Here is an 11,185-nt window from a genome sequence, read left to right as displayed (position 1 = left end):
ATAAGCTCCAACGTGTCAGCGAGATGAATCATTATTACGATGCTCTCCATTACGTACTGCTATTCCCACACGCGCTTCATCGATGCCCGTTACGTTTCAGCTGCCGGGGCCGTTCATAGATTGCTTTCGTTTTCAATGCACCGTGGATACCCTAGCACGCAACGTCTAGGTGTCATCTGAAAACGAGCAGACCGTGCAGTTCCGAGAGCAGATCGTCGGCGCGAAACAACGTTGACTGCATGGCTCGCACGAAATCGAATCGGTCCTCAGACACGAGCGTATCAGTAACCCGATTTCCCGGCCCAATACGTTTATCACTACAGATCGCGAAGAGGGGAACCCGACAGCGTGGATTTGGTAATATGGTCGGGCGTGTCTATGCTGTTTCTCAACGCCAAGTAGAGAAGTATTATCGTCGAACGTTGCTGTACAGCGTCCCGAGAGCACAGAGCTTCGAACACCTTCGAACAGTCAATGGAATTGTTAGGCCAACATATCAAGCAGCTGCACGACGTTTAGGACTTCTCGGAGGGGATGACGAATGGGGCTTAAAGAGAGCATGCCTGGATTGAGCTTTGTATTATGTGCGGTGACAAGATACGTGGATGGTCCCACTCAACCTGCTGGAATCACGATGGGCAAACCCAAGGCTAGTTATGGTTATTGAAAGAAAAAAATAAATTAATCTTAGACAATGAAGGCATATATTTGCTTTATTTTATGCAAGGGATGATTGCTGGGCAATAGAGGAGTTTGGATCTCAGTCCGTGTCATGACAACTCCAACTGCTGTCATCGAAACTTTGCAACAAGATATCCAGAATATGGAGCAAAGAATGGGTATTCTTAACGGCCATCCAGTTTAGCTTGCAATTATAGCACAAGCCTGGTTTGTGGTTTACAAAAATCAGGGGACCGCTTATCTGACGGTTCCAGCAGAGTTTAGTCTAGCATCCAATTCAGTTGGTCTTCTTAATGTTGCGCTTTACATTGAAGATTAACACTGCTAGCAGGCTGAACTTGCCAATGAGATGACATTTTCATGAACCCTTACAAGGCATTCCGAGGTGTCCCAAAGCCAGCCTCGACACGCCAACACAACGTCATTCACGAATGCCACGTGATCAAGCTTGGAACTCAATCATTTTTTTCTCAAAAAAAGGCCATCTTTCTCCGGCTCAGCGGGCTCTGTACCAGCTCATTTCTATTACACATCATGGTGAAAACGACGATGATTGGGAGGGTCTCTGACGGCCTCCCTTTGGCTGCAAGTATGGACGATCAGCAGGTAGGTTCACCGTATAATCTCCTCAGTTGTGTAGGGCTATTCTAAGACTTCTTTCACCAGGTGGAGACAGAATTAGCTGATTACAAGGGACAAGCGAAGACTGTCTTTAAACGTCTCAATGCAAACTCTGAACCGAGATGCTCCATTGAATCTGGCAACTACGTTTTACAGTAAATTTTGCGCGTCAATATTCGAGCGATGGTGCAATACCACTGACTATCACCATTTTTTTTACAGCTATATCATTGAAGGAAGTGTATGCTATCTTTGCATTTGTGACAAGTCCTATCCACGTAAATTAGCGTTTAGTTACCTTGAGGAACTTGCTAAAGAATTCAATATGAGCTACGGTAACGAAGTGGAGAAGCCAGGTCTACGACCCTATGCATTTGTGAAATTCGGTAAGTGATATTTTTCAGACGACCGTGGAAATGCCGTGGCCACTTATTATTGGTTCAGATACATTCATGCAAAAGACAAAGAGAATTTATCAAGACACACGAACACAAAGTAATCTCACCAAGTTAAACGAGGATCTGCAAGATGTAACGCGTATTATGACGAAAAACATGGAGGACTTGCTTTGGAGAGGTGACAGCTTGGATCGTAAGTGGATTAAAGGTTCTTATGAATAGTCACAGCATAGGACCTAACAAAATGATGTGTGCGTTGGATCTGCAAATTAGGTATGAGCCACATCTCTGGAGAGCTGAAAGACAGTGCAAAGATGTTCAAAGACAAAGCACGTCACCTTAACTTACAAGCACTCTATCGCAAATATGGACCACCTGTTATTATTGCCTCTGTCATTTTGTTCGTGCTGCTGATTCGGTATTACTGGTTTTAAATCCTGATAGGATGAGGTTTAATTTTTTTCTCGCATATCACATCAATAAGGGACACGTTTTTTGTATATCAAACACCTTTATCATCTGGAGTGGAATGTCGTTATTCTCATGCCGCGACTGATAGCTAGAACCCTTTCTTTTCTTTTTTTTTGCCGGAAGGCGCCATCAGCAGTAGTGTAAAAAAAGATCATCTGATATATCAAACTACGGAAAATCTGTATTCTGCAATGGCGGAACTACGGTTTCTTTGCGCCGATAAACCGATCATACACATTGAATAACAAACATACATATTTTGGTTTTTGGCGATGCGGTGCAAAGAGTATCTTCATGTGGCGGAATTTGGTAATATCAAACTGAAAACAGCAAAAGCAAAGCAGAAGCAAAGTCAAAGGGAAAGATCCAAGCGTTTCAAGAAAATGACACGATCACAGCTGTCTGGTGACAGCATAGTGCGCACGTGAACAAGTCGAGACAATGACAATGCCTCTGTGTGAGGGAAAAACCAGCAAGATAAGGAAGTACCGCTTACGGATAATTATGGAGTGTGAGCATCTTATGTATATCGTTCCGATAAAAGACATCTTCTTTAGCGAAGAAACGAATGCTGGGCAACTTCTAACAAGAGCGCACAAAAAAGAAAAAAAAATGGTGGATTCTGTGGGCAGGACGCTGCATTCCATGTGATTGGAAGAGGATCATCCGACCTTGCGACTTTCCATATATGGTAATCATTTTCTCCCTTTCTCTTTCGATATTCCCTCCCCAGTCAATCTTCTGCACTTGCCTATTGCTCCTCTTTCTACTTATATCCGGTCTTTTGTCTTTTGTCTCTTCTTTTTTTTTTTGGAAAAAAAAAAACTCATTTCACATGTAAGGTTTCCTCTCCCTAACACTTGTTATCGATAATATACTCTTTTTTCCTTATCACATATTCTTTTATGCAGTTGAATTGTTCTTGCTCCATTCCCATCGGAAAAACTCTGTATTATCGACAATGGCCCATGGTCCCATGAGTGGTTTGAAAATAACAGGTACTTTTGAGCTTTGATACATTGGTTGCTAGTATGTTCCTTGAGACAGAGGAAACATATAACACTGTGAAAAAGAGGGAAAAAGGCGCACCTACGTGTATGAAGCTGGGAAAGATGCCCATCAGCAGAATGTAGAAGAGACGCTTACACAGATGAGAGAATGAGTGCCTACAAAAGAAATTTTCCTGCAACTGATTGGGATATTATTTGCATGCACTGGCTTATTCTGTTTATTATGTATTCATAGGCGACGCTGATCCTATGAAAGTGATCAAGGTGGCTGCCAAGGACGGAAAAACTGGTCAAGATTTACAGCTACATTATTCCAATTATAAAGTGGCTGGTAATGGATCTTTTGGTGTGGTGTATCAAGCCAAGCTTCTTCGTACGGGTGAAGATGTTGCGATCAAGAAAGTATTGCAAGATAAGCGTTTCAAAGTAAGTGGTGGTGATGGGGTATTCAAGCGAAAGGAGGACAAAGGCGTGATCCATGCGTGATCGTCACTTAAATTTGTCTGACCCTGACGAATTCCTTTCTTACATTGTATATTGCAGAACCGTGAATTGCAGATCATGCGAAGCGTCAGCCATCCCAATATTGTGTCTCTCAAAGCGTTTTTCTATAGTCAAGGCGATACAAAGGTAGGCTCGCCCATATCAAAACAAAAGCGTGTTTCTTTGACGCGGTGGACTGACAAGGTGGCCTCTTTTACTCCAGAAAGATGAAGTGTATTTGAATCTTGTACTTGAATACATTCCAGAAACTGTTTACCGTGCCACTCGACATTATGCGAAAGCGAAACAACACATGCCAATGCTTTATGTAAAATTGTACACTTATCAGTTGCTGCGTTCTTTGGCTTACATCCATTCTCTGGGAATATGTCACCGAGACATCAAACCACAAAATCTTTTGTTGGATCCGACCACCGGTGTTTTGAAACTTTGCGATTTTGGCAGGTAATTTTTCTGTCTCTTGCTTTTTTGTTTGTGGGCACAATCGTCAAAAGCATGGGATAAACAAATGAATATGGTCTTTTCTCAATAGTGCCAAAGTCTTGGTAGCTGGTGAACCAAATGTGTCTTATATTTGTTCTCGCTATTATCGAGCTCCTGAACTTATTTTTGGGGCTACGGATTACACTGTGAGCATTGATATCTGGTCAACAGGCTGTGTTATGGCCGAGCTCATGTTATGTCAACCTTTATTTCCTGGAGAAAGTGGTATAGATCAATTGGTGGAGATTATCAAAGTGCTTGGAACACCTAGCAAGGAGCAACTGCTCGCCATGAATCCAAACTATACGGAGCATCGGTTCCCTCAAATCAAACCCCACCCTCTCCATAAGGTAAGCGTTACACATCCCACACGGGTCAAAAATGTCAGGCAAAGGAAACGAAGAAAGACTGATCATTAACTGGGTTTCAAGCTTTTTAAATCACGAACACCTCCAGAAGCCATTGAGTTTATCAGCCAGTTGTTAGAGTATGCTCCTGGAAAGCGGTTGTCAGCGATATATGCTATGGCCCATCCATTCTTTGATGAGCTGCGCGATCCAGCTACTCGCATGGCTGAGAACAAACCTTTACCCAAGCTGTTCGACTTTACTGAGCATGGTAAGTACGATACCGTGCTGTGCTTTTTTTCATAAATGCAAGATATTTACGTTGCGTTGCACCATGTAGAATTGTCTATAAAGCCAGAGTTGAAATATAAGCTGGTTCCACCCCACTGCTTCGAAGAATTACTATCCCGGGGCATTGATATTCATAATTTCCGGCCAATGTCGGCTGCAGAGATAAGAAATAACACCATTACCCATTAGAAACCTGTGATGATGTTAGATTGCTTGATCATTTTCCCCCTTTTATACTTGTGCTTTCTTCATACCTTGATTCTGCTCTTTAATTTTTTCGTTAACTTTTTTTTTCTTTTTCTTTTTCATTTTTCCTTTCTATTTTATTCTGATGAAGTTTTCCCTTCTTGTTTGGTGTTTATAGTCGTGTGCAGAACATGTAAAATACAATATGCGTAGTACATAAAAGCATGCACCACATAAAAACGTGTTGATATTCACCAACCATTCACAGTGCTCAAATTTAGATGATAGGGATTGGGTCGCAAACCGGAATGTAAAGTTCTTTAGCTGTATGAAGCGCCGTTTGAACAATGTCATTGCTCTCTCATGCCGAACCCACCGCCCATATCCTTTCATCTTCATGACCCGCCTACGAGTTTTAAACACGGAATGATCTATTGAATGTGTCACACAGATAATCTGCCTTGACCACAAAATGTTCGCCCGTTAGATAGGTGATGTGCAAGAGTAACGCTCTAAAAAATGACTCCCTAAACGAGCAGAAATAAAAGATGCTGGATGTGAAAGGCAACCGAATTATGAATTCCGGATTTGGATAGAACGCAATGGCACATGATGATCTCTGTGGGAAAAAAAAAGGCACCAAGCAACAGCTGCACAAAAGGGGTTGCGATTCCAACGGAAAAATGTTCGTGTTACTCAAGTTATTCTTTCACCATGTTATTTTCCACTATCAAAACGGTAAGCGATTGTGCAAAACTTGTTGCCATCAAATAACTCGCTATTGACAGCTAACCATTGGGTGTAGCATATATCTTATTCTGCCCTCATCAGATCGAACATCGTGCTTCGACCACTATCCAGTGTATGACGCTTCCAGGTGTACCCTCGTCAACTAATGCTAACTCCCTGTCAAAATAACACTAGGCATGCGCGCTTCCGAGTCGATGGGGTGATGTCGTGAAACGGACTCAGGAACAACTAAAAGTGGCCGAGATCAGTGCCAGTGAGTTGAAAAACTACTTATCAAGCGAGTTTCCGAGCAAGTCAACCGATGCTCCCGTCATCATTGACGTCCGAGAAGCATCCGAGTGGCAGAATGGCAAGGTAAATGTGTGCTTTTTTTTTTTTTTCTTTGGGAAAACCTGTCGACTTAGGAATCAAAAAATGGATAGATTCCGCATGCAGTTTGTCTGTCTCGAGGCGTGTTGGAGCTTGGTATCGAAAAGGTGATTTCCCCGGATTGCGAGCGACCAATTATTTTATATTGCGCCGGAGGGTTGCGTAGTATTATGGCCGCCGAGGCATTGGTACGGATGGGTTACAACAAGGATAAGTTGACGAGTCTTAGAGGCGGCTTCAGTGCCTGGCATAAAGAGGGATATCCAATAGAATGCAAATAAACAAAAAGAAAAAGGAAAATGACATGGTAAAGATGCAACCAACTTGAACATAATCGATATTGCGTTTGTATTATTATAGTTTGAGCGACTTTCTTTCTGTCTCAAAGATGAGGGCTCTCCATAACTTCATTACAAAGACTAATGCTTCTTCATCCATTGTCTAATTAAAGTATCAGTTGGTTAGCGGATCTGGTGTGTGTGTGTGTACGTTAATCCCACTTATTGTAAACGGGATCCCTTACCATTTCTAATTCTGTGACCAAAGCTCTGGGTGGTTCTTCATGCTTTCGCACAAACTCTAGGACGAAACCGATGAGCGCCTCTTCCCTTACACCAATCAATTCTTCAATCTTTTTGGATATGAACGGTTGTAACTTGTTGGCGAGGAGGTCCTAAAAAGGATCCATGTTAGCATGGCCAATGATGCGCACAGTATGGAGATATGGGATATTACTTCATCCAGCTCGTCCCATTTCACAGGCCAGTCCCATAACTCTTGTTCTGAACTTGGAATGGAACCGATAAGTTCTTTAACACGCCGTGTTCGTTCTTCAGCATCCATATGTGGCGCTTCATCCAATGTCAATTCATCACCATAGTCCAAAGGAACAAGCACGCGGCGCTTCTTGCCCCCTTCTTCATCATCTTCATCATCCTCTCCCGTGCCCATATTGGTAACGCGCTTAATCGGCATATTAAAGTTGAGTTTGGTGGGTTTGATAGCAATTCTACTTGCTTCTTCAGCATGTTGTCTGGCCTCTGCTTCTTTGCGACGACGCCCCTCCTCCTCAAGTGCTCGTCTTTTTTCCTCGATTTCAAATGCTTCTGCTCGTCGATCCTCTTCATCTCGATCTTCTTCGTGACGCCGCACATTTTCACGCATTTTGCGCCAACGCGACCTGCATCGAAAGGTGAATGAGAACTGTTGCTTTTTTTTTTGCCCCATTTACACGCACTTTGGAAGCTTACCTATCAACATAAAAGTGATCTTCGCCTCGTTGTATTGCCACCTCGTCATCATATTCAGCTAGTCGTTTTGCCCATACTTCTTTGTTACGTTGCTCTCGCTCCTCCTGTTCCTTCATACGCTGCATATAATGCTGGTAGTCACGTATCCGTTGATCTTCACGGGCCTCAAATCGTTTCTCCCTCTGCGCAAAAGATCATATTAGGATTTCCTTGACCACGGACCGTTAAAACTAAAACTGAATCGTGGCCTACCTGTCGAAAAGCGATTTCTACTTCTTTGGCATGCTTTTCGAGACGCTTTTGTTCCTTCTCCTCGTCATCTTCATCGTCATCCTCCTCGTCGAATTCATCCACGTATTCAGAAGGTCCGCGAACAAACTCTTGGCGTGAACTAAACCGATCGCCTCTTCGACCTCTTGGTTCTCTCGAACTGTCACGACTATCTCGTCCAATCGATGAGGTTCGACGTTCTCTCGATCGAGATGGGTCGCGTGGTTTGACATCAGTCTGTCGTGGTGATTCGTCTCGCATGGCGGCTCGTTCTCTGAATGCGGCCAGTTCTTTACTGACGATATCCTCTTGATCTTCTGCTGCTTCCATCTCAGTGTCAGCTGGTGTACCTTCAGTCGGGGTTTCAGGATCTTGCCCTGAATTGATGGCATCTACGATCTTTTCAACTTGTTGCTGTGCTTCGGTATCTCGGCCATCGTCCGTCTAACACGGTGCATTAGCTACCATATCCGGGTAAATTGCAATCGTCAGAAGAAGAAGAAATACTTGCATCGGTTTGCATATTTGACTGTTTGTACTGATCTAAATGATTTCGAACATTGTCATCTGCCTTCACCTGTATCAACAAAGAAAAAGCAAACGGTGAGTTATATTGTAAATTCTGTACGATGAATGGCCACAAATTACGTACAATAAGTTTCTTTTGTACCCCACTACCGTCTTGAGCTGTCAACGTAAGTCCTTCAAACGACTCGCCTTCAGCACCCAGAATCCTTAATGCTCGTAAAACGCTTTCGGGATCTTCATATGTAGCGAAGCCGAATCCTTTCGGATTTCCCGACTGATCTTTGACACGTTTCCAACTTGTCAAGGAACCACATGTCTACAACAGGACAATTAGCATGCTGGAATAAATTGTGCCGCTCAAAGTTTCGAACGGTGTATCACCTTTAACAGTCTTTCGATCCAGCCATCGCTGATACCAGCTGCAATGGCACCAACAAACAAGGTCGTTAATTTGTCGGATTCTTGAGGTGGAGGCGCACTAATAGGAGGAGGTCGCATATGAAAGCGTGGTGGTGGTCGTCCGAAACCTCCTGGACCTCCTCGAGGCGGTCCATAAGGCGGCATGACGCCTGGCGGAACCGGCGGGTATCCAGGTCGAGGTGGCATGCCATACAATCCAGGTGGGGGACCGTACGCTGCTAAGGAATAAATAATTAATTCTACAATGACAAACATGAAAATAGTGAATAAACGTACCATAAGGATTATGGCGATTAGGATCCATGAGGAATGAAGTGATGCTTGATTTTTGGTCGTTCCACCAGCTAGACAGTTCACACCACTTTTCAGACTCGTTCCAGGGAAAGACTGTGCACGTGACTTTTCTTTTTCCAAGTGAAGGTGGACTCCGCAAAGACTTTTGCACTTGTTGAAAACCACACGATTCGAAAAGCTGCAGGTGGCTGACAATAATGAAAGATAGTCGATGTATATAACCTTTCATAATTGTCTATCTTTGAAAATGAGAATGCATAATACAGAAAGAAATTTTCTGGCTAAAGCATCCAGTTGGCTCTCTCTGCAAGAAAAGTTGATATACCATGTAATGGGAACTAAATAACTATCTCGAGTAGAGTGCGATTTTATCGAACCTCTATATCTAATGAAAATTGAAATGAATACGCATGATAATACGCAATATGCTAAATAGGAATGCCTAATTCAAATTTGACAATCAAAAATGTTGGCTTGTGCTTCTTGGCTTGCACTACATCAACAGGCGTCGTATGGATTCCAAGTGGGCATCATGGACTCCAGCATCGGTGGTCAGATAAGCTTGAATATAATTTTTCGACAAGGTAGACATGATACGTTGCTTGGCTACGTCGCCAAGGGAATCGGCCTTGGTATCTTGAATAAGAAAATCGAGGATAGCTACGACAGCCGACACCGTCGCTTCCGGTTTCAATTCACTGTTTAGTTTCAGCTTTTCCAGACGCGGTAACAAGACCTCAATGTAGATCTCCGGGGAAGGCACCTTTTGAGCAATGGTTTGCGCAATCTCTTTGATCTGGCACGTGATATTGTATTATTTTGACTGTGTCTTTCATAAAGAAGAAACGCAGCTTACCTTTACGGACAAAATGTTTTCCGAGGAGCCATTTGCGTAAACCATCACGAGACGGTTGAGTATTTTCTTCAAGCTACGCACAATATCATCCACTGTAGCATATTCCACAAAGAGTCGTAACACCTCCAAAGCTTTTTTTTGTTTCACAAGAATAAACTCTGTGCTTTCCTGGAGTAATTCTTTGAGCGCTTTATCGTAACAGTGATGTACCAAATGCTGCAGACCTTTTGTTCTCAACGAGTTAATCCACACAAATGGAAGACAAAGTGATTGCATCAATACTCACCGACAGTGGAAGCCCCCGCCGCAGGCTGCTCCAGGATCTCGGCTGCAACCAGATCGTCGGTACATATCTCTCCTACCCTTGATAATTTGCCTTGGCTAGTTTCAATTACCGGACTCAATTCGTCAAACGTGCCGGCCATCAAAACAGGTAATAGTTGATCTGCATATGCATATCGATCCCGAGGAGACCACTCGGCTAATAAATCGCCCATGGCCTGAAACAAAGCTGTGCGTACCGCAGCGGATTGATCGAAAACTAAATTGGGTACAATGGCTTGTCGATCGTCTGCTTCGTCATAAATGAATAGCAGTGGTACCCCTTGCGACGTAACGCTCAATATCGCTTTGGCCGCCTCAATACCATATACACGGATTGCAGCATGTTTATGAAGTAGCAATGGCTTGATCGCTCCAATTGCATGGTCACCCATAAACCCCACCGCTTTTGTTTGTCGCTTGCTGAACGTGATGAGGCTTGCCGCACCTTCTTTTTGTACGTCTGGAAAAGGATCAGTGATCGATAGCCGTAAAACCGAAAAGCACAATTCAGCATCTGATTGCATGATCCCATTTTCGGGTATGTGACGCAACAGCCCATGTACGAGTTGTATCCACAAATAGCGGATTTCTTCCGTAGGCTCCACAAACGTCTTATCGACTTGTCGTTTGAGTCGTTGCTTAGCAGCTTCCAAGAGCAAGTGAATGATGTTTTCGTTATTGTCTGTCGGCCAACCGTAACCTATGTATCTATAGATAATTATACTTAGACGAAATCAGAAGGTCAAGCCCACGGCGATCAAAGATTTTACTGCAACATCATAGTGACCGACTGTTCACGAACCGATTCAATGACACTTTGGGCGCAATGCAAAAGACGAGGATAAAGGCAAGTGAACAAAATTGGAAGCATTTTATCAGCATCGGGTTGTTTTGCCACTGAATTTAAGGCGTCTTGTCTTATCGATTCCATTGCACGTCTCTTAGCTGGACGATCCCGAGTGGACAGATCAGACAGCAGGGTGAGCTGATCGTTCAAGGACTAGACATCAAGGACAAAAGTGAACAAACGTATCAAAAGAGAAAGGTAGCCTCGTATTATTTGCTTACATTAACAATAGAATGACATTGCTCTTCAATGCTCAAAGCACGTTGATCACTCTCTGTTATATTC

At 43.3% G+C, this 11,185-nt stretch overlaps 5 protein-coding genes across 5 annotated transcripts; 3 read left to right on the top strand and 2 right to left on the bottom strand.

The window, feature by feature from the left end:
• Positions 1-1,215: 1,215 nt before the first annotated feature.
• On the top strand, positions 1,216-2,134 carry BYT42DRAFT_545461 (Longin-like domain-containing protein; the record flags this gene model as incomplete). Its single annotated transcript, XM_051565814.1, has 5 exons — positions 1,216-1,287; positions 1,348-1,457; positions 1,525-1,688; positions 1,747-1,893; positions 1,974-2,134. 5 exons carry the CDS (start codon positions 1,216-1,218, stop codon positions 2,132-2,134), a joined length of 654 nt encoding a protein of 217 aa, XP_051424879.1.
• Positions 2,135-3,132: 998 nt separating this feature from the next.
• On the top strand, positions 3,133-4,995 carry BYT42DRAFT_593347 (kinase-like domain-containing protein; the record flags this gene model as incomplete). The annotated part of the gene is made up of 7 exons (XM_051570691.1): positions 3,133-3,169; positions 3,417-3,607; positions 3,725-3,811; positions 3,888-4,129; positions 4,218-4,518; positions 4,600-4,786; positions 4,856-4,995. 7 exons carry the CDS (start codon positions 3,133-3,135, stop codon positions 4,993-4,995), a joined length of 1,185 nt encoding a protein of 394 aa, XP_051424878.1.
• A 691-nt stretch (positions 4,996-5,686) lies between these two features.
• BYT42DRAFT_567108 (Rhodanese-like domain-containing protein) lies at positions 5,687-6,433 on the top strand. Its single transcript, XM_051568062.1, has 4 exons — positions 5,687-5,730; positions 5,798-5,854; positions 5,917-6,096; positions 6,165-6,433. Exons 1-4 carry the CDS (start codon positions 5,707-5,709, stop codon positions 6,390-6,392), a joined length of 489 nt encoding a protein of 162 aa, XP_051424877.1. The 5' UTR covers positions 5,687-5,706; the 3' UTR covers positions 6,393-6,433.
• BYT42DRAFT_567103 (uncharacterized protein) lies at positions 6,434-9,016 on the bottom strand. Its single transcript, XM_051568061.1, has 9 exons — positions 8,856-9,016; positions 8,541-8,797; positions 8,284-8,475; positions 8,143-8,208; positions 7,614-8,075; positions 7,362-7,543; positions 6,847-7,291; positions 6,635-6,784; positions 6,434-6,552 (listed from the first exon to the last, which is right to left on the bottom strand). The coding sequence occupies exons 1-9, from the start codon at positions 8,881-8,883 to the stop codon at positions 6,466-6,468; spliced, it is 1,869 nt and encodes a 622-aa protein (XP_051424876.1). The 5' UTR covers positions 8,884-9,016; the 3' UTR covers positions 6,434-6,465.
• Positions 9,017-9,234: 218 nt separating this feature from the next.
• Positions 9,235-10,768, bottom strand: BYT42DRAFT_310597 (uncharacterized protein). Its single transcript, XM_051562968.1, has 3 exons — positions 10,016-10,768; positions 9,730-9,953; positions 9,235-9,669 (listed from the first exon to the last, which is right to left on the bottom strand). Exons 1-3 carry the CDS (start codon positions 10,575-10,577, stop codon positions 9,367-9,369), a joined length of 1,089 nt encoding a protein of 362 aa, XP_051424875.1. The 5' UTR covers positions 10,578-10,768; the 3' UTR covers positions 9,235-9,366.
• Positions 10,769-11,185: the final 417 nt, after the last annotated feature.

This window comes from Radiomyces spectabilis (assembly GCF_025331425.1).
Source record: "Radiomyces spectabilis strain NRRL 2753 chromosome Unknown BYT42scaffold_5, whole genome shotgun sequence".
NCBI lineage: Eukaryota > Fungi > Mucoromycota > Mucoromycetes > Mucorales > Radiomycetaceae > Radiomyces > Radiomyces spectabilis.
Note: the sequence above shows the minus strand (reverse complement) of the source record. Positions and strands in the feature narration are given on the sequence as shown.